We start from the raw sequence: 18,923 nt of genomic DNA, 5'->3' as shown, positions 1-18,923 counted from the left end.
ACACGCAGATTTTTTCCTATACACAACAGTAAGTGTATTTTCTCTTCTTCCTTGTGATTTCCTTCTCGCCAGCTTACTTTACAAGAAGAATACAATATATAAAACAAATTAACAGACAAAATACATGCTAATCAACTATGTTATCTGTAAGGCTTCCAGTCAACAGCAGGCTAACAGCTGTTCAGTTTTTGGGGAGTCAAGAGTCGTATGTGGCGTTGCACTGTGCGGGGACAGTGCCCCTGCCCTGTGTAAGGGTCCACTCTGTCAAGGACACCAACAGGTCAAGACACAAAAACCACATATGAGCTTTGGCTTAGTCGTGGTCCTGGTGTGACCCGGACCGCGTCAGGTAAGAGAACATTCTCACCTAAGGCACACGGGGCATCAGGCTTAAAAGTGCGTGACGTGGGATCCGCAACAGCCTGTCGCCGATTCGGTGGAGACACGTGTGTCTACACGTGCACCAGAGTGAAAACAAAAGAGGCTGGCAAAACGGACACATGCGGTAACCCGGGTAAGAGCACAAAGGAGTTCTTCGGAAAACTGGTTTTGCAACTTTCACATGTGTTAGAAATTACAGCAAAACTAAAAATAAAAACATTGAAAAAAAAAAAGGTATCACCACGAGATGAAACTAGTCTCCGAAGCCAGACCCATCCATTCCCTCCTGAGAGACCGTGACCTGTCCTTCCAGGGTCTTGGCATCACTGACATAACACTGAACAATTCTGTTTCCAAACAATTAGTGTTACTCAGTCTGTACTCAGTGGACACCCGGGGGGCCTACGGTCCTGACTTCAGCGTTTCTTCCAGCTGCGGAAAATATCAAGTTACCAGCTGCTTAAATCTTTTTTTTCTTGTTCTGTTTTGCACTGTTCTTAAAGATACAGAGAGAAGACACAGGAAAGAACCAACATGTAAAACACAGCACACAAGGAGCCCTGAGCACACATTCAACAGGACTGTAGTAGGTGACATGCATGCGAAGGCTACGACCACGTCACACTCAACACAGAAAAAATAAGAATGCATTAAGATCCGTGTTGTCATTGACTCATGCAACTTAACTTTATCATTTCATATGCAGGAAGTCTTTTAAATTTTTTAAAAATAAGGAATGGGCTCTGGAAAAAAATGCCGGAGAGCAAATAGTAAAATTGAAGGTTAAAATATCTGGATGAAGGAAAGTTTGGGATGAGGCTACATTTGAGAACCATCGAAAAGTACCTGAAGCGGTTGCTGCTGGGATGAAAAAGCAGCAGAAACATTTGGCGGAAGCTGGGTTGCTATAGCAACGGGAGTACCAGTCTGCCCATCCTTTCCTGTCACAACCTTTACCTGAGAGAAAATATTTTGAGAAAAAAAGGCAACATAATTTTTAAGACTGCTCAAAACTTTGTCAGAATTTTACTGCTGATAGCTCAGTGATGTCTGGTGTATAAAAATGGAACGCTTTTGCATGAAATCCTGTAAAAGGACACCGAACTGACTTACGGTGGATTTACAACCTAATGACCTCACTCCAGGGCGCATCACGTGGGAACTCCAACTTGAGCTCAGGTTCTGCGACTTCCCACTACAATCAAGACGACGGCAGGCAGCCTCTGAGCAGCAAGGCTCTCACGCCCACACACGCCATCGGCGTGGCAGCCACCCCCCTGCCCGCCGCGTGTGGGTCTCTCTGCGCAGGAAGGTGCAAAAAAGGGAACTCAGGTCTCCTCGTCAGCACCGAGGAGGGGCTGAGCCTCCAGAAAACAGTGTGCACAAACAGAGAGAAAACGAAATTTCACAATTTCGTGGCAACAGAGGTGTAACCCTCAAAATAATATAAACCTTTTGAAAAATAAAAATGATCCTTTCTGGAAAGGGTGTTAAAGAAAACACAAAATGGCAAAGCCACACAGATATGTCCATAAATCTCAATGAGGACGGCAGAGCAAAGAGACCAGCTTTTGCTCAGCAAAGGCTGATTTCTTTGCAGGAGAAGAGCTGACAGAGTCAAATTACTTTAGCTGTATCGTAAAACAAAATGAGCTGCACCAACATACTGTACACTACACAACACAAAGGCACAAAATACAGTGCGCTACAGCATCCCTCACTATAGCCCTGGTTTGATTCGCTCCTTTTTCAGGAAATACAAGTGGAAGGACCTCGGGAATCCCTATGGTACTGAAAAACCCCACCCGGGGGTGTATAAAGCACCCATTCCAGACACCCCAAAATGTCACTATCTAAAAAAGATCCTATGTCAAATATCACTCAGTAGGTATTTGTACATGTGAGTTTAAAATACCTCAAACCAGAGACTACATCTAAAAATTGAAAAATTCTCAGAGTTTTTGCCACAACAACTGTATTTTCATCAAGAAAACACCACACAGACGTACCTCGTGATGTGGAATCATGACTGATATATGGTAAAAAGCTAGGGACTGAAATGCCTGCTTAAAAACCACATCTGCAGTGTTTTTAACAGTGAACCAGTGGCAGTGAAATGCGAAATCCACACAAGCAGCCAGAAGGGGTCTGCACCTCAAGCCTCAGTGCTAGAGGAGACCCCCCGCCCCAGCTGACCACGGGGCAGGGCCGGGTCGTGCTGGACCAGCCTCAGGACACCGGACGACCTTGTTCTGGATGCTCGGGCCTGGCCCAGCACTGCTCACACAGCTGTCCTGCATCTTCCTCCCAACATCCAGAGCAGCTCCTCCCCTCCAGGCCAGAAAAGAGCAAAACACGTCTTCAATTTCACTCCTGGATCAAAACCTTATGAAACCACGTCCTAGAAGCACCTCAGCCTCGTAGGTTAGGTCTCATTTACAGTTGCCTAGAATCAAATCTGCAAAGCACGGTCCTCTCATTATGAAACTGCTGTTTCTCACCTCATCGTTGATAACCTCAGACTTTTCTTCCTCCTCCTCCTCCTCCTCCTCCTCCTCCTCCTCCTCCAGGTCCAAATCATTCTGCCTAAGATAAGCTTGCAACGGGGCATAATGCTTCTTCTTGAAAGCCAAGAAGTCCATCATGTTCCCTTGAAGGTGTTGCAAGAAGAACAACTCGATCAGGTACTCCTTGAAGGCCTCCTTCAGCGCCTCCATTTCCCGGTAGTGGTAGTCCAGGCACTGCTTCCTCATCTGGGCCAGCTCCTGAGAGGCCGGGGGGATCTCCTCCAACTTCTTGGGGGCCTTCCTCACGCCTGCACTCCCCGCAGAGGTGAGAGGAAGGCTGGAGAGGCCCGGGGGCACTGCAGTCCTGGAGGGGCTGGTGGGGGGCGGCGGGGAGGTCATCCCGAAGGCCGAAGCCCCCCCAAGCCCGACCCCGGGGAGCAGGGGTCTGGTCAGCGGCGGCCCCTGCAGCACCTGCTGCTGCTGGACCAGCTGGCCCTGGATGAGACTGCTGATCTGGGGCGGCAAGCTCGCTGTGGCGATGTGGCCAGGGCTGGCCAGGGGCTGCAGGCCGGCCGCACCCGCGGCCGCGGGGCTCTGGGGCCCCAGGTGGTGGACGGTGCCCCCGGACTGCGTGTGGGGCTGCGACAGTCTCCGCTCTCGGACCGCGATGGGAGCCCCCGCGTGCTGCAGCTGCACCTGGGTGCCCGGGGCCATCTGGGCGAGGCCGGGGCTCTCCTGAAACACAAAGTGCCCACTACTAGATGGGCTCAAGCTCATCTGCCTCACTAACACGCTGGCGTCCACGAAGCCCCCGGTAGGACTGCTGCTGCAGAGGCCCAGACCAGGGCCAGGGGTGCCGGCCCGCACGCTCTGCAGGCCCGGCCCCGGCCCGGCACTGGGCTGGGTGGGACTCTGAGTCTGCACCTGCTGGGACAGTGGTGAGGTGACCTGGATGTACGACGGAGACCCATGCTCAAAGCGCCTCTGCTGGGGGCCAAACTGGAAGCCTGGAGAAGCAGGGCTGGGGAGCGGCAGCGGAGCGAGCGTGACCTGCGGGCTTCCTGCCGCCACCGGGCCGACACTCTGCAGGGCGATGTTCACGTTCTGTCCCGTCACGGGGCTCCTATTCATCAGCTGCTGGACCTGGTACCCGGGAGACTGCGGTGCGGACGGGCTGGCCGAAGGCGCGAAGGGCGTGGCAGGGGACTGGGGCGGGTTTGGGTGGGCCTGCTGTTCCTCGCCTTCGCTGGGGGCGAAGGCCCTGGACCGCTGCAGCTGGTGCTGGACACTCTGCGGGCCGCTGCCATGGTGCATTATCGCCCCTCTCTTTAATCCAACTTAATGTTCTCCTGAAAAATCAAAGTTAAAATCAAGTTACTGGAAGACAAACGTAAGCATCCGATCAGCACTTGGCGCGAGATTCATTCAGCAGCCCTGGGGAGAGCGTGAAGGTCCGTGCCGGCCGGCGCCTGACGCCCATGAGTCCTGTGAATTCTCATCGAGCCATGGAAGAGACAGCACTGGAGATGATGCCCCTCGACACCGATGAGGGACAGGTCCTTCCAGGTCACTGCTGGGACCCGGAGGTGGGTCATCCCAGCCAGCTACTGTGGAAGGTAACCAGCATTGCTAGCTCAAGGCCAAGTACAACCTGAACTCAGCACTGGCACTCATGACTGGCATGTTTCTTCCCAGAAGCCTTCCCCCAGCCTAGTGGTCCCTCTCCATTCCCACGGGCAGTGGGGCTGTCTGCCTGTCTGCCCCGGGGAAGGGACAGCACCCTGTTCGCCGCCCAGGAGGCAGTCAGTGACTGCTGCCCAACACAAGCCAGGCTGCATGCTGCCATCACCCCATCACCAGGGCAGAACACCCCACCGAGCCCGGGGCTACAGCAACTGAAAACACAGAGAAAGCAGTGCGTGTCAGACCCTAAGCTCCTGAGGGAAAGGGCCCGGCCTGGGCACCAAAGCCTCACCTAAACCCACAGTAGGAGCCAGAACCAAACGGGAAGGCACCTTGACTTCAGAGAGAGAGAAGAAACACGGCCAGGACTTGGGCTCATGCTCTCGGAGAGGCTCCCTCCGAGGTCTGCAAACTCCCTGAGCGGGTACCATAGCTTCCAGAGGCTCCTAGCCCAAACACTGCTTTGTGCAGAGGACTACACAAGTGCTGGGGAGTGGAAGACATGCACTGGGGGTCAGCCCTGAGAACAGGGCTAAGCAGCAGGAAGCCAGTTCTGACCCTAGAACATTCCCAGGTCAGACCTAGCTAGAATCTCAATGTCTGTGAAGGAGATGACCCACTGGGGACACGATGTCCCCTACAGCCCCCTCTGGCTGTCTGCCCCCCACTGAGGCAGGATCAAAGGGACAGAAATATCCACCATTGGAAATTCTCAAGTCAATTCTGACACACCTAGCTCCCCATGTCTTGGTGTTCCTCCCACCCTGCCCCCAAAACAAGCAAGAGGGCCGGCCCTGTCATCCTCGGGGCATCAGGACCGATCTATCTCACAGAATCAGGGGTTAAAAACATCAGAAACCAGGGGCGCCTGGGTGGCTCAGTGGGTTAGGCCTCTGTCTTCAGCTCAGGTCATGATCCCAGGGTCCTGGAATCGAGCCCCACATCGGGCTCTCTGCTCCTTGGGGAGCCTGCTTCCTCCTCTCTCTCTCTGCCTGCCTCTCTGCCTACTTGTAATCTCTGTCAAATAAATGGATAAAATCTTAAAAAAAAAAAAAAATCAGAAACCAGAAGTTACCAACATTACAATGCAAAAATACATAAACACATGGACAGACACCCGGGCCCCTGGCTGAACTAGATGGATACACGGAACCAGAAGCTATAGAATGTAGCTTCCCCAGTAAAGCCTGGGGAAACACAAAAATCAGTGCCTAGTTAAGCAGCAGGAAAGGGGCTTTTGGCCCTGAAGACAGAGTCCCAAGATCCCAGGGAAGCTACAGCACACACATCACAGCAGGAAGTTGGGAGGAACGGCCGCCCTGAGCAGCTCCCCGCGGTGGGTGGCTCAGGCCCAGGCACGCCTGCCCGCTGCCTTCAAAAACGTTTCTGGGGCGCCTGGGTGGCTCAGTGGGTTGAGCTGCTGCCTTCGGCTCAGGTCATGATCTCAGGGTCCTGGGATCGAGTCCCACATCGGGCTCTCTGCTCAGCAGGGAGCCTGCTTCCTCCTCTCTCTCTCTGCCTGCCTCTCTGCCGACCTGTGATCTCTGTCAAATAAATAAATAAAATCTTTAATAAAAAAAAAACACGTCTCTGTTCCTGCGTCTTGTGCACAAGCGCCGTGAGGAGAAGTGTGTGGAACTGGCACAGAAACAGAATGCACATGACAGACAGACACGTGAGGGCACATTTCGGGTTATTTCCTCTGGATACATTCCCAGAACATCAAAGGTGAGCAAGGAGAGAGAGCGAAGGCCAGAAACCAGCTCTCCCATTTAAAACAATTCACAAGATCAGGAGAAGGTAAGACTTGGGATAAATATGGCACAACCACTGACAGAGTGAAAATCCTATTTAAATTCCCACCACAAATCATTCACCAAAATAAAGCAGCATCTTACAAGGTGACATCCAAGCTTTATAGCAATTATAGAAATGACAAAACAGAAATAGGTAAAGAATACAAAAATGAATACTTACTAAAGCTCTGAAGGGAATTCAAACTAAACTTAAAACAGTAAAGTTGTATCTGAGAAGACAGATGGATTTGAAGACACGCAAAATTTAACAATGTTTAAGACCTGACAGTAACTCATCAAGCTCAGGAGCATGTGGGGCGGTCGGGACAGGGCGAGCACGCGCACACGCAGGCTGAGCATCACCGCAGTCCCACAGAAAAGCGAAGTGAGAGACAGTTTCCCGGGAAGAAAGCATCTACTGAACCAGCGTGAAGGAAAGCGTCCAACCTCACCGCTAACAAGCGCCACACAGACTGAGTGAGACTCTCCCAGACCCGCTTTGCCAAGACACTGCATCACGCAGCTGGCATCCTGCCAACCCCGCTAAGGGGGTGTGGGAGGCAGACGGGGACACGGAGCAGAGATCTCCAAGGGCTCAGAGCCCGGAACATGCCTGGCGGGGTGGGCAACAGGGCTGGAAAAGCAGACGTGACCCCATCTCACCCATGACCTTTGACCTACTCCTACTCTCTCTGGAAATCTCTCCTGAGGAAATTCACTCACGTATTTTTTTAAATTGTGCATAAAAATGTGCATTGCAGAGTGAAAGTAACCAGAAACACCCAGTGTCCAGGTTCTAGACAGAGACTCTAATAAAAATGAAACACGTACAGACAAATTAAGTGGAAAAAGCAGGATACCAATTATGGGACATAACCTCTGCTGCGTTAATGATGTGCATTCAAGAGCTGCCCGGTGAAACATGAAAACTGAATACTGACCTTCACCCGGCGACGGGACACAACACCGGAGCAGCCTCGGCGATGTAAGGACAGAACCGACAGACCCACACCACGACGAGTCTTGAGATGCCAGGGGCAGAGACAGACCCAAGGGTCACGCAGCGCCAGTCACGGACGCGACATGATATTCTGCAACAGGCGACAGGGACAAAGATCAGACAGATCCCGAGGGCTGAGGGTGGGCGAGGGGCAGACCCGAGAGGAGCAGGAGGGAATCTGAGGGTGCGCACCCGCTTCTCCAGCCGGTTCAGGAGGATGGTTACAAGTGTTTGTCCAACATCACGGAGCCACACACTAAAGCCTGAACTTTGCTACATAGAAACTATACCTCACCCTTGTAAAAAAATGGATCCTGACCTCATTAATCTTATAGCCAAGTTAGAAAAACAAGTGCATTCGACATAGATATAAACACAGTACTTATCTTTTTTTTAGTTAAGTTTCATTTTATTTTTTTTTTAAAGATTTTATTTATTTGACAGACAGAGATCACAAGTAGGCAGAGAGGCAGGCAGAGAGAGAGGGAAGCAGGCTCCCTGCTGAGCAGAGAGCCCGATGCGGGACTCGATCCCAGGACCCTGAGATCATGACCTGAGCTGAAGGTAGAGGCTTTAACCCACTGAGCCACCCAGGCGCCCCAAGACACTACTTATCTAAAGCAGCATTCCCCAAAAATGTGCCATGGTTAGCCCAATGGAGAGGAAAGCTACCACCAATGGCAAAACAACTTCTGTTTGTAGCAGCTGTTTCTACTTTGGAGGTCCATCGGGAGGACGGGGAGCCACATTCAGCTCGCCGCCCCGCAGGGGTGCTGCTTGGGACAAGGCAGAAATCAGCAGCTCGAGGGCAAGGCAGTTGCGGGGGGTGGGGGGGAGCAGGGCGCGACCCCCTCGGTCACTGCACGCAGCACTCACCAGTGCCGCTGGCAGGATGCTGGCCACAGGCCCACCCTCTCGGCCCGCTGTGGCCGTCAGGGTGACCACAACAACATAAACAGGCACAACCAAACATCTGGAAAATGCCACTCTAAGGAACACTGCCTGGGCCCTGTTGTCAGTGTAGGGCAGGGGCCCCCAGGCCAGAACCAGTGACCGAGTCCGAGAGACTGCAGACTTACAGCAGCCGCTCCCGGCCCCTGCTGAAGCCTGGAACTCCTCCCGCTGCCCACCTTCCACTCCCAGCCTCCCGTGTGGGAGCGCCAGAGTCCGGGCCGCTGGACCTCCCCTTGAACAAGGAGGCAGCTCGGGCCACGAGCCTGGCTCCCTTCCCAAACTCACCTCCTTCTCTGTCCCCGCGTTTTCCCAGAGCAGCCAGGCAACCCCCTGCTTCAGGCAGCTCTGCAATACTGTCACCACGGTCACGGTGCACCCCCTAGGCCAAAGCCAGGGCCCAGGCACCGCTCATCACACAGGCAGCACAGCTGTTACTGCAAGGAAGTACTTCTGCCCCTCCGTGACACCCTCTATGTCCAGCACACAGAGCATGAGCCAAAGAGCCCGCTGCGAGCTGTGAGCAAACACCCAACTGCACACACGGAGGGGTCAGAGAACGTCCAGCTTGCTAAAAATAAGGACGGGGTGCCTCATTGGCTCAGTCAGTGAAGCACCTGCACTTGGCTCAGGTCATGATCTCGGGGTTCTGGGACTGAGCCCCATATCAGACTCCCTACTCAGCAGAGAGCCCGTCTCTCCGTCTCCCTCTGCCGTTCTGTCTACTTGTGCTCTGTCAAATTAATAAATAAAATCTTTTAAAAAAATAAATAAAAGTAAAGACCAGTCCATGGCTCCAAATGCATAAGTCAGAGCCTAGACTTGGCCCTCGTGATCCATCAAAACACCGAGTATCTCTACAAGGCTGCTCACAAGGAACGAGCTAATGTTTGACTCACTCACTTACTCCCAGCCCTTACGAAATGACATTTCCTATTACAAAAATCAGTAAAACAAAGTCGGACTCCAAGGCCTGAAGCTGAATTTTTCAAGCACGTTAACTTGCAAATCATCTCTCCTAATAAAAGAATTGGATTAAAACTAATCTGAAATGCCATTTCTCATGTCCCAGACCAAACAACTCAGCAGCCCAACAACACAGTGCTGGTGAGGTGGTGGGGACATGGGCCGCTCAGCAACGCAGGGGGAGCTGTCCCCCGCTACCACGCCAAGGCTCTGGGAGCACCTCACAAGTGTGCTCCTCCCCACCCTGGACCCGCTAGTGCCCCCCCAAGTTCCCCCAACAGCCCCCTCCAGGAAAGAAACACGGAAACACCAAGTCAGTCACTACGCATTCTCTGCAAACACAGCGCTGGAAATACACTACATGGCCCGTTTCAGAGACCGGCAACTCCATCCGGTGCAGCCCTTGGCGGAGCACCACGAGCTGCAGAAACGGGGGAGAAAGCTCTCTGCGAACTCCGTGCAGAGTGACTTCCAGAACTCCACCATTAAGTCAAATAAAGCGCAGAAGACTGTATGTGGGACACCACCCCTACATAGGAGGACAAGACAGATATACACAGAGATACGTTGTGCCTGCATTTTTTCCTACCAAAGAAAGCATATACCCACATATCTGCATATACATAACTTTTTCTCAAAAATGTATTTCCTAGTTATATGCACTGCAACAGTCTACAAGCACTGACATCCCCCAAGTACCGGTTTCCTCTGCAGAAAAGGAACTCGCGAAGACTGAGTTACAAACGAACGAGACCGGGACGCCTGGGTGGCTCAGTTGGTTGGGCAGCTGCCTTCGGCTCGGGTCATGATCCCAGTGTCCTGAGATCGAGTCCCACATCGGGCTCCTTGCTCGGCAGGGAGCCTGCTTCTCCCTCTGCCTCTGCCTGCCATTCTGTCTGCCTGTGCTCGCTCTCTCTCCCTCTCTGACAAATAAATAAAAAAAATCTTTAAAAAAAAAAAAAAAAAGAAAGAAAGAAACGCACAAGACCGATGACCTCCTCAGGGCGGTGCGAGCCGACAGGGCAGGGAAGACAGTAGCACTCCTGAGCACACCATCTTGTAACACTCTGAGCTTCAGAACCGTGTTAGAGTCACATATTCGAAAAACAACTACATAGATAAGGAGAAAGAACTGCCTAAAACCAACGTGCGCAGAAGCAAACCCTCAAACTCTAGGCAAGACAACAGAGTCACCCGTGGGACAGGGCAGGAAGGGACCGACTCCATGCAGCTGGAGGAGAACCAGCACTCAGTGTGCGCTTTCGGGCTCTTCCCTTAAAACACAGCTCCTCGGGGTGCCTGGGGGGCTCAGTGGGTTGAGCCTTTGCCTTCCGCTGGGGTCATGATCCCGGGGTCCTGGGATGGAGCCCCACGTCGAGCTCTCTGCTCAGCGGGGAGCCTGCTCTCCCTCTCCATCTGCCTGCCTCTCTGCCTACTTTTGCCTACTTGTGACTTCTCTGTCAAATCAATAAAAATCTTTGGGGGGAAAAAAAACACATCTCCTCGTTCTGCCTACGGAAATGCCTACAAGCAGTGACATCCTAGCAGAACGGAGGACCCTAGGGTCACCGGGGCCAAGGCATGATGACAAGCAGCAAAGCAGGCAGCCTCGCCTCAGCAGAGGACACAGGGAAAGGCGGCTGCAGGATTTGAGGACAGTGGCTCCAGCGGTTTCAACCTCATCTATCTCTGAAAAGACCGTTATACTGTCACTTAACGTTCTTGGAACTTCAACCTGAAGTTAATGTTGAGACTAAAAACAAGTCGAGGCAGTAAGACTAAAGCAAAGCTTCTCCCCTCAGCTCGGGCTCTCCACACACATGCTGCCGCACACCCAACTCACACTCCGGAAAACCAGCCAACAGGTAAGCCCAGCAGGCCCAGGAAATGGCCACAGGCGGGCCACCCAGACCGGGGCAGGGACACTGCTGAGGCGTCCTGCATGCGGCTGGAACACGTTCGGTGTCGGCCAGGTCGAGTCTGAGGCCTGCGAGGTCTGGCCGACACCATGTTTCGGTTCTGGGAGGAAGCAGCTTGGGCAGTGCCAGTGCTGGGATGCACGCTGAGGCCCACCCCGGCTACACGAGGACCTTCCCCGACACCCGAGCCGAGCCCCATGAAACCTCCCTCCTTGCCTGGGAAAGCACTGCCGCCGCCTCCGGACCTTCCTTCGCAGGGACCGCTCTCCGCCCTCTCCAGGCGCCCCGCCCTGGTCAGCCTGTGCCCCGACGCTTTCTAGGGGGGCCCGCACCCCCAGGCAATCTGCCGAACACCAAAGCACAGAAGTGCCTCTGCCTGAGGGAGAAGGAAAAAAAAGAAGGAGTGAAGCTCAAATGTGTTAAGAGGATTGCTTTCACTTACCTTGAAATGCTTCCCCAAACCTTAAAAGACAGAGAGCCGGCTGGGCGATAAGGCAGACCACGACAGAAACAAGGCCGCAGTGAGCATCGCAGGAAAGAGACGTCCTCCTGGGACGCAGTGCCCACGGTGCTCCGGGAGTCAAGGCCGTAACAAGTCCCACGCTGACAAAACATCACTCCTCCCTCTCCGAGAAGATGAGCAAGGCGCCACACTCACTCCTTAACTATATAAATTCCAAGGGACATAACTGGGCCACACGGAGTCTTACAGCTCTGCAAGCTTCCCTGTGCCACATGCCATGTCACAACACCTCGGTGCGGCAACCACTGAGGCCCCCGTGTCCCCTTCTAACTTAACAGGCCACAATGCCAAGAGCTTGCGGTCATGGCGGCGGGGGCAGGTCCTTAACCCGATGGGACAGAGAGCCCCGTGCTCCCCAGAGGCAGGATCGATCTCAGCTTGGGAGGAAGAGGCCAGAGAAACGGAAGTCCTTCCTCAGACACGAGCCACACAGCGGCAGTCCCCAATGACTGTCCCACTCGCTGCTGCTCCTCAACGTTTTACCCACAGTCCTCGAGGGGCCTGCTTCCACCTTTCTCTCCTAATCCCTCCCCACACGCTGTGAAATTTTAATGCCACAGCCCTAGCGTAGATCTGTGGATGCACTGTGACTCTTTGTGAGGCCACAAACCACTGCCATAGCTAAGATTTTTTTCACCCTCCCCCCAAAAAACAATTTCCAGCCCCGTGTGAGAAACAGCACCGCCATGGAGAACACAGCTCTAACGCACAGCGACCTGGAGGAATGGAACCAAACCAGCAGGCCCTGGAGAGGAGGGCAGGAGCCAGGAGAAAGCGAAGAGGAACTTGTCTTCCTGAAGCCCTCGTGTTGCGGCCCTTGTGTATCGTCTGAACAGCACAAGACAGGAGCCGCACGGGCAGCGCTCCCGTCACGGGACCAGCAACAGCAGGGGACTGGACAAAGTGGGGCGCACCCACACGTCCTGCCCACCCAGCGGCAGGACACGAGCTCTTGGTCCAAGCAGTTACCTTAGTAAACCTCAAATGCGCTACGCTCAATGAGAGAAGCCAGATCGGGGCGCCTGGGGGCTCCGTCGTTACGCATCTGCCTCCGGCTCAGATCACGATCCCAGGGGCCTGGGATCAAGCCCCGCATCAGGCTCCCTGCTCACCGGGAAGCCTGCTTCTCCCTCTCCCTCTGCCCCTGCTTGTGGTCCCTCTCTCACTGTGTCTCTACCAAATAAACAAAATCTTTAAAGGAAAAAAAAAAAAGGAAAGAAAGAAGCCAGACTCAAGAGGCTCACCCCGGAGTTCCTTTAAATGACATCCCAGAGGGGTACCTGGGTGGCTCAGTGGGTTAAAGCCTCTGCATTGGGATCGGGTCATGGTCCCGGGGTCCTGGAATGGAGCCCCACATCAGGCTCTCTGCTTGGGGGGGAGCCGGCTTCCTCCTCTCTCTCTCTCTGCCTGCCTCTCTGCCTACCTGTGATCTCTGTCAAGTAAATAAATAAAATCTTTAAAAAAAAAATGACATCCCAGAAAGGACAGAAAACACAGTGACAGAGATCAGCGGCTGCTGAGGAGGAGGAGCTCGGGAGAGCAGCAATGCTAGGGAATTCTTGGGGTGACGAAACTGTTTTTTGAGTTTTTTTAGATTTATTTATTTACTTTAGAGAGAGAAAGCACACATATGCGGACACCAGCAGGAAGAGGAGCACTGGGGGAGACAGGATCTCAGGCAGATTCCATACAGCGTGCGAAGCCCAACACAAGGCTTGATCTCATGATGCTAAGATTATGACCTGATCTGAAAACAAGAGTCAGACGCTCTACTGAGCCACCCAGGTGCCCCCAAAACTACCCTGAATCCTGACTGTCGTGGAAATTACACATCTATCAAAATTCTCATATAATCTACTTCAACAAAAGTGAATACTATGATGTGCAAAGTGTTAAAAAGGGTGGGGGGGCGCATCTGGGGGGCTCAGTCGTTAAGCGTTTGCCTTCAGCTCAGGTCATGATACCAGGGTCTTGGGATTGAGTTCCACACCGGGCTCCCAGGGAGCCTGCTTCTCCCTCTGCCTGCCACTCCGCCTGCTGTGCTCTCTCTCGGACAAATAAAATCTTTAAAAATAAATTAAAAGACAGAAAACTTAAAAAAAAAAAATAACTAAGTAAAATAGGAACATGAGGTTATGCAAAGTCCTTCCCTTCACTCAGCACATTTTTAAGTTTATTTCTACAATAATGCACCAAAACAAAGTAATAATTCCCAATGACTACAGATACAGCAGGAACGGGAGGGGGGCGCCGCGGGGGGGGCTGAGAATATAGGCCCAAAGGACAGAGGCCCTGTCCAGAAGAAAACACTGAGGGCCAGGCCGGACTCCTGAAGGCAATGGGCACACGGTTCCCCTCCCAGTGGAGGAGGAACAGAGCCAGGCTCCCTGAGGAAGACGCTGGTCTTTCACCTGTAAAGAGGCTCAACCATCAGCCTGTCCTAGGCTCCAAGGAAAGGAGATCAGCCAAGCAGAACACCTCCACACTGGGACTGGAGAACCTCGGGGACAGCAAGACCTGGTTCCAGGGCTGGACCCCAGAGCCCAAGCTGGGCAGCCACAAACGTCTAACAGAAAAGAGAGCTTCCGTCCTCTGCAGGAGAAGCACTGAGACATAAAATGGGGGCCGGGGGGACAGAGAATTCACTGCCAGCCCTCAAGGCAGGCCCCAAAGATGGTCCCTGTGGAGATGCCACACCCAACCTCCTACTGAATGCAGGATCAGGTGACTGACCCCTTCCTAGGATGGCCTCACGCTCTCCCACCTCCAAGCTGCCTCCCTTCCATCTCTATGGAAGATGATTCGTTTCCCATCAGCCTTGCCCCCTGCATGCATCTGTCCCTCTTGGAAGAGCCAGCTTCCCTCTTCGAAGCATGTGAATTCCATCCCTCGGCATCTCCCAGAATCGTTCGCTACCCCGTACACCAAGGTTCCCACCAAATCCACCTGCTCTAGGGAAGAATTTGACTGTTACTGTATTTACTCAGGAAGTATTTACTGAAGGCTGACTGCATCAGGCATTATTCTGAAACACTAGGGATCCAAGAGTGAACGCGGCATAGTCCCTGCCCCCAGAAGGGGGGCAGTCAGACAACACACAAAGTAGTAGGTGGCACACAAGAAGGAATGGCAGAGGGGCGCCTGGGTGGCTCGGTGGTTTAAGCCTCTGCCTTCGGCTCAGGTCGTGATCTCAGGGTCCTGGGATCTCTATCAAATAAATAAATAAATAAATAAAAATCTTAAAAAAGATTTTATTTATTTGACAGATCACAAGTAGGCAGAGAGGCAGGCACAGAGAGAGGAGGAAGCAGGCTCCCCGCTGAGCAGAGAGCCCGATGCGGGGCTCGATCCCAGGACCCTGAGATCACGACCTGAGCCGAAGGCAGAGGCTTAAACCACCGAGCCACCCAGGCGCCCCTAAATAAAATCTTAAAAAAAAAAAAAAAAACTTTTATTTTAAAAAAGGGGGTGGCACCTGGGTGGCTCAGTGGGTTAAAGCCTCTACCTTCAGCTCAGATCATGATCTCGGGGTCCTGAGATCGAGCACCATGTCAGGCTTTCTGCGGGGAGCCTGCTTCCTCCTCTCTCTCTCTCTCTCTGTCTCCCCCCACCTGCCTCTCTGTCTACTTGTGATCTCTGTCAAATAAATAAGTAAATAATCTTAAAAAAAAAAGACATGCACAATCTGATTTCTGTCTTTAAACATCCTTCAGCTGCTGTGCTGAGATTTGAGCGCAGAGCGGCTCAAGGGAGCAGGCAGAGCAGGGGGAGGCACCGGAATAACCCAGGTAAGAGATGGGGGGCGACGGGACTGAAGAATGGCGAAGCCAGGAAGACAATGAGGGGCAGCCAGGTTTGGATTCGACTGTAAAAGTGTTGACAGCTCCGATTTAGGGTGTGGAAGAGAAGCAGAGATTACAGGAGAGTTCCGACCTGAGCAGCTACGAGCATGGGCGGCCTCCAAGAGAAATGCACGGGCGGAGGAGCGGCAGGTCTCACACAAATGAAAGCACGTGTGGAACCCGGAGCAGGAAGATGCAGCCAGGGGCTACACATTCAGGACCTGACCCGGGGGGAGGTCACCCGGTGCACAGCGGAGAGCAGGTCTGGGACCCCCGGCATTAGAAGATGTACAGGGACGGAGATGAGAAGCAACCAGCAGGGTCAGCGCAGAACCACCAGAGCGGCGTCCGGGCCACAAGCCGACCGTGGGCGGCCTGGGGAAAGGCCTACAGCAGGGCGTGGGGCCCCACGAGGAGCGGTGCTAGAGGCGCGGCGGGACCGAAGGACCCGGTTCAAGAGAAACGGGAGGAGGAAACGCAGACCGGGCACCCATGATGCCTTTTCTGACCGAGGTGCAGAGGAAGCCGAGAGCCGGAAGGAGCTGGACGGAGGCTCTGGGCGTCCCCGGACGACCCCGGGGACCAGGACGGCCGAGCCCCGGCGCCAGCGCTCTGCGGACAGCGCGGCTCGTCGCGGTCGCGCTGCTTGAACGGCGCAGGAAGTCCCGGCGTCCGTCCGTCCGTCCGAGCGCGGCGGCTGAGTGAGCGGCCGCGGAAGCCCCGACGGGCGCGTCTCCGGGCGCAGGACGGCGGCTTCGGCTCTGCCACCATCCCGGCGCCCGCGGGGGTCACGGTCCCCGAAAACAGCCACCGGAACCGCTTCACCCGCCAACAGCAGCTCGACGGCCCGTCGGAAAACGCGCGACTCCAGCGCGGACGAGGGCGGGGGCAGCGCCACCGTCTCCCCGAGGGCCGCGGCGCCGAGCGCAGGGGCAGCCGCGGGGAACGGCCCGGGGTGCGGGCGGACCGGCAGCGGCGTCGGCGTCGGCGTGAGCGCGGCCTGAGTGCGGCGCGCGGACCCGCACGGTCCTCCGCGCCGGTGCCCGCACCCGGGAGGGCCGCGCGCCGCAGGGCCGCCGTGGCGATGTCCGCGCTGCCCCCGGCGCGGCCGCGCACCCCAGACGGCGCCGACCCCAGACGGCGCCGACCCCAGGCCGCGCCGACCCCAGAGCCGGGCGCCGCGGGGGAGCCGCCCCCGCCCGCCCCGCCCGCCCCCGCCTCCCGGCGCCCGCGCCACCCCCAGCCCGGCGCTCCCGTGTCCTCCGGCCGCGTCTCCGCGCCGCGCCAGGGCCCCGCCGTCCCCGGCCCCGCCGCCCCGACTCCCGGCCCCGCCGCCGCCGCCGCCCCGGCCCCACCGCACAGCCCGCGGGCGGGGAAAGGCTCCGAAAGCGCTGGGGGCGCGGGCCAACGGCTCCGGGCCCTGCCCCCGCCGCGCCCGGCCACGCCGCGCCCCACGTACCCGGGCCTGGGCCGCGCTCCTGCCGCGTCCGGCCGACGGCTGGGGGCGGGGGTCGAGGCGGCGCCGCTGCGCTCGGCGCATCCGGGGCCGCGAGCGGAGGAAGCGGCGGCGCGCCCGCGACGGGGAGCCGGAAGTGACGTCCCGCGGCGGGAGGCGTCGAGACGCGCCGCGGGATAGAGCGGCCGGGCGACGGGCGGGCCGACGGGCCGACGGCGGACCGGCCTCGCCGAGGAGCGCGCGGGTCCGGCCGGGTGGACCGGGGCTAGCCCTGGCCGGGGCGGGGTGCGGGGACGGCCGGCGGCCGGACCCCGGCGTTCCTTGGGCGGTCGATGGAAATGTTGGGAGATGAGGTAGCGCCGACGGTCGCACGAGTCCGCGAAGGCACCAGAAACACGCAGTTGCGCGCTCGGAAAGGGGCGTTGGCGGGATGCGGGGCACATCGCGATCCAGTCGTGTCGGACAAGGAAAGTCACGGACACCGGCCGCCTCGCGCGCTGCGCTGTGCGTTCTGGGTCTCCGGGTTGCGCGTTCAAGGCCCCCCCTGCTGTGAAGGTTACTGGAAAAATAAAAATAAGGGGCGCCTGGGTGGCCCAGGTCGTGATCTCAGGGCCCCGGGATCGAGCCCCGCATCGGGCTCCCTGCTGGGAATGGGGAAGGGGGGGGTGCTTCCTCCTCTCTCTCTGTCTGTCAAATAAATAGAATCTTTTAAAATCTTTTAAATAAATCTTTGGCGTCTGGGTGACTCAGTTCAAAATATTTAAAAAATAAATAAATAAAAATAAAATCTTAAAAGTTTGAGAAAAGAATCAGAAGACAAATGGGATAAAAACGCCTCAGCGAAGTGCAGGTACAAATGCCCTCTGGTGTTAAACTGAAAAGTTTAGAAACACAAACCCTGGCTACGAAGGCAGTCGCACTTACCAGTCGTTCCAGAACCATAGTCAAAGAACATTCCCCGTCCTGTTGAACTGCCTGGGTGGGGACCGGCTCTTTGAACCCTCATGCCACCCTCCCACTTGGTGAAGCCGGGAAGTTAAAAACTCGGTCTGCCAGAGTCTGGCTGAGTGAGGCCCTTCTGTTTGCTGCATTTGTGCGAGTCTGCAGGAGGAAGGAGGTGGCCCCGGACTCCCTGCTGCTCCTGGCTGCACCTGCTGCCCGAAAGCAGGTCTGACCCATGCTGCTCCTGCAAGGGTGGCCCAGTGCTGGGTGGCCATCAGCGTGGAGCTGTGGACAGTGGTGGCTTCTTGACAAGAACACTTCCCCCCGGGGCCATAGCACTGGGCAGCTTGTCAGCAGCTCCAGGTGTGTGGCCGTGGGTGGTAGGCTTCGGGTCCTCCGGTCCCCCCAGCTCCAGAGGCAGGTGCCTCAGTGGGCCAGTTACGTTTTGTTCCAGGAATCATTCCAGGGGATCTGGGGTCCAGTCCCAAACCAAGTCCTTGAGCTGCCCACCCCCAGCCATCTGTAGGCCCCAAATCTCCTGAAGAAAACATCTCCCAACCACGCACAGAACCAGTGACGTCTTCCTCTCAGAGACCTGCATGCTCCCAACACACACAGGTGAGAGCAGCTCACGCGATTTCCCATGGCTCCAGCTGCTGACTCTCGTGCCAGCTTATATGCCGGCCAATGTGGGGACCCAGCAGGCAGGGAAAGGAGGTGCGGGTTCTTGCTGTCCTCTGTCCTCAGGGTAACACTGCATTCTGGCATCTGACGCCCTGACTACACAGATCCCGGCCCTAACTTTCTGTGCCTTCCCTACTCAGGGAAGGATCATGCAACCTAGGAAAAGGCTGGCCCCGAGGTCAGACTTGCTCCCCTAAGTTTCTGGGGAGAATGAGGAACAGCTACCATCATGTGATATCTGCAGAGCTCTGTGGATGGACGGAGCTGTTAAAG

At 55.4% G+C, this 18,923-nt stretch overlaps 1 protein-coding gene across 14 annotated transcripts in view; it reads right to left on the bottom strand.

Annotated features, from left to right (window-relative positions):
• The window catches only part of EP400 (E1A binding protein p400), a 97,555-nt gene extending 80,397 nt beyond the window's left edge, over positions 1-17,158 (bottom strand). For 7 of the 14 annotated variants that reach the window (XM_045087649.1, XM_045087654.1, XM_045087661.1 and 4 more), the window contains exons 1-4: positions 17,028-17,158; positions 7,309-7,458; positions 2,883-4,237; positions 1,228-1,338 (exon numbers count right to left, since the gene is read on the bottom strand). In XM_045087649.1, coding sequence (XP_044943584.1) covers positions 1,228-1,338; positions 2,883-4,202 — 1,431 coding nt within the window. In that variant the 5' untranslated portion in view covers positions 4,203-4,237; positions 7,309-7,458; positions 17,028-17,158. The remainder of the gene's footprint in view (positions 1-1,227; positions 1,339-2,882; positions 4,238-7,308; positions 7,459-17,027) is intronic. The other 7 variants (XM_045087655.1, XM_045087662.1, XM_045087663.1 and 4 more) reach the window with 3 other exon arrangements.
• Positions 17,159-18,923: the final 1,765 nt, after the last annotated feature.

The sequence above is a fragment of the Mustela putorius genome, unplaced genomic scaffold (assembly GCF_011764305.1).
Source record: "Mustela putorius furo isolate JIRA1106 unplaced genomic scaffold, ASM1176430v1.1 tig00001433_pilon_pilon_pilon, whole genome shotgun sequence".
In the NCBI taxonomy this organism is placed as follows: domain Eukaryota; kingdom Metazoa; phylum Chordata; class Mammalia; order Carnivora; family Mustelidae; genus Mustela; species Mustela putorius.
The sequence above is the reverse complement of the archived record's forward strand: the minus strand, read 5'-3'. Positions and strand labels throughout refer to the sequence as shown.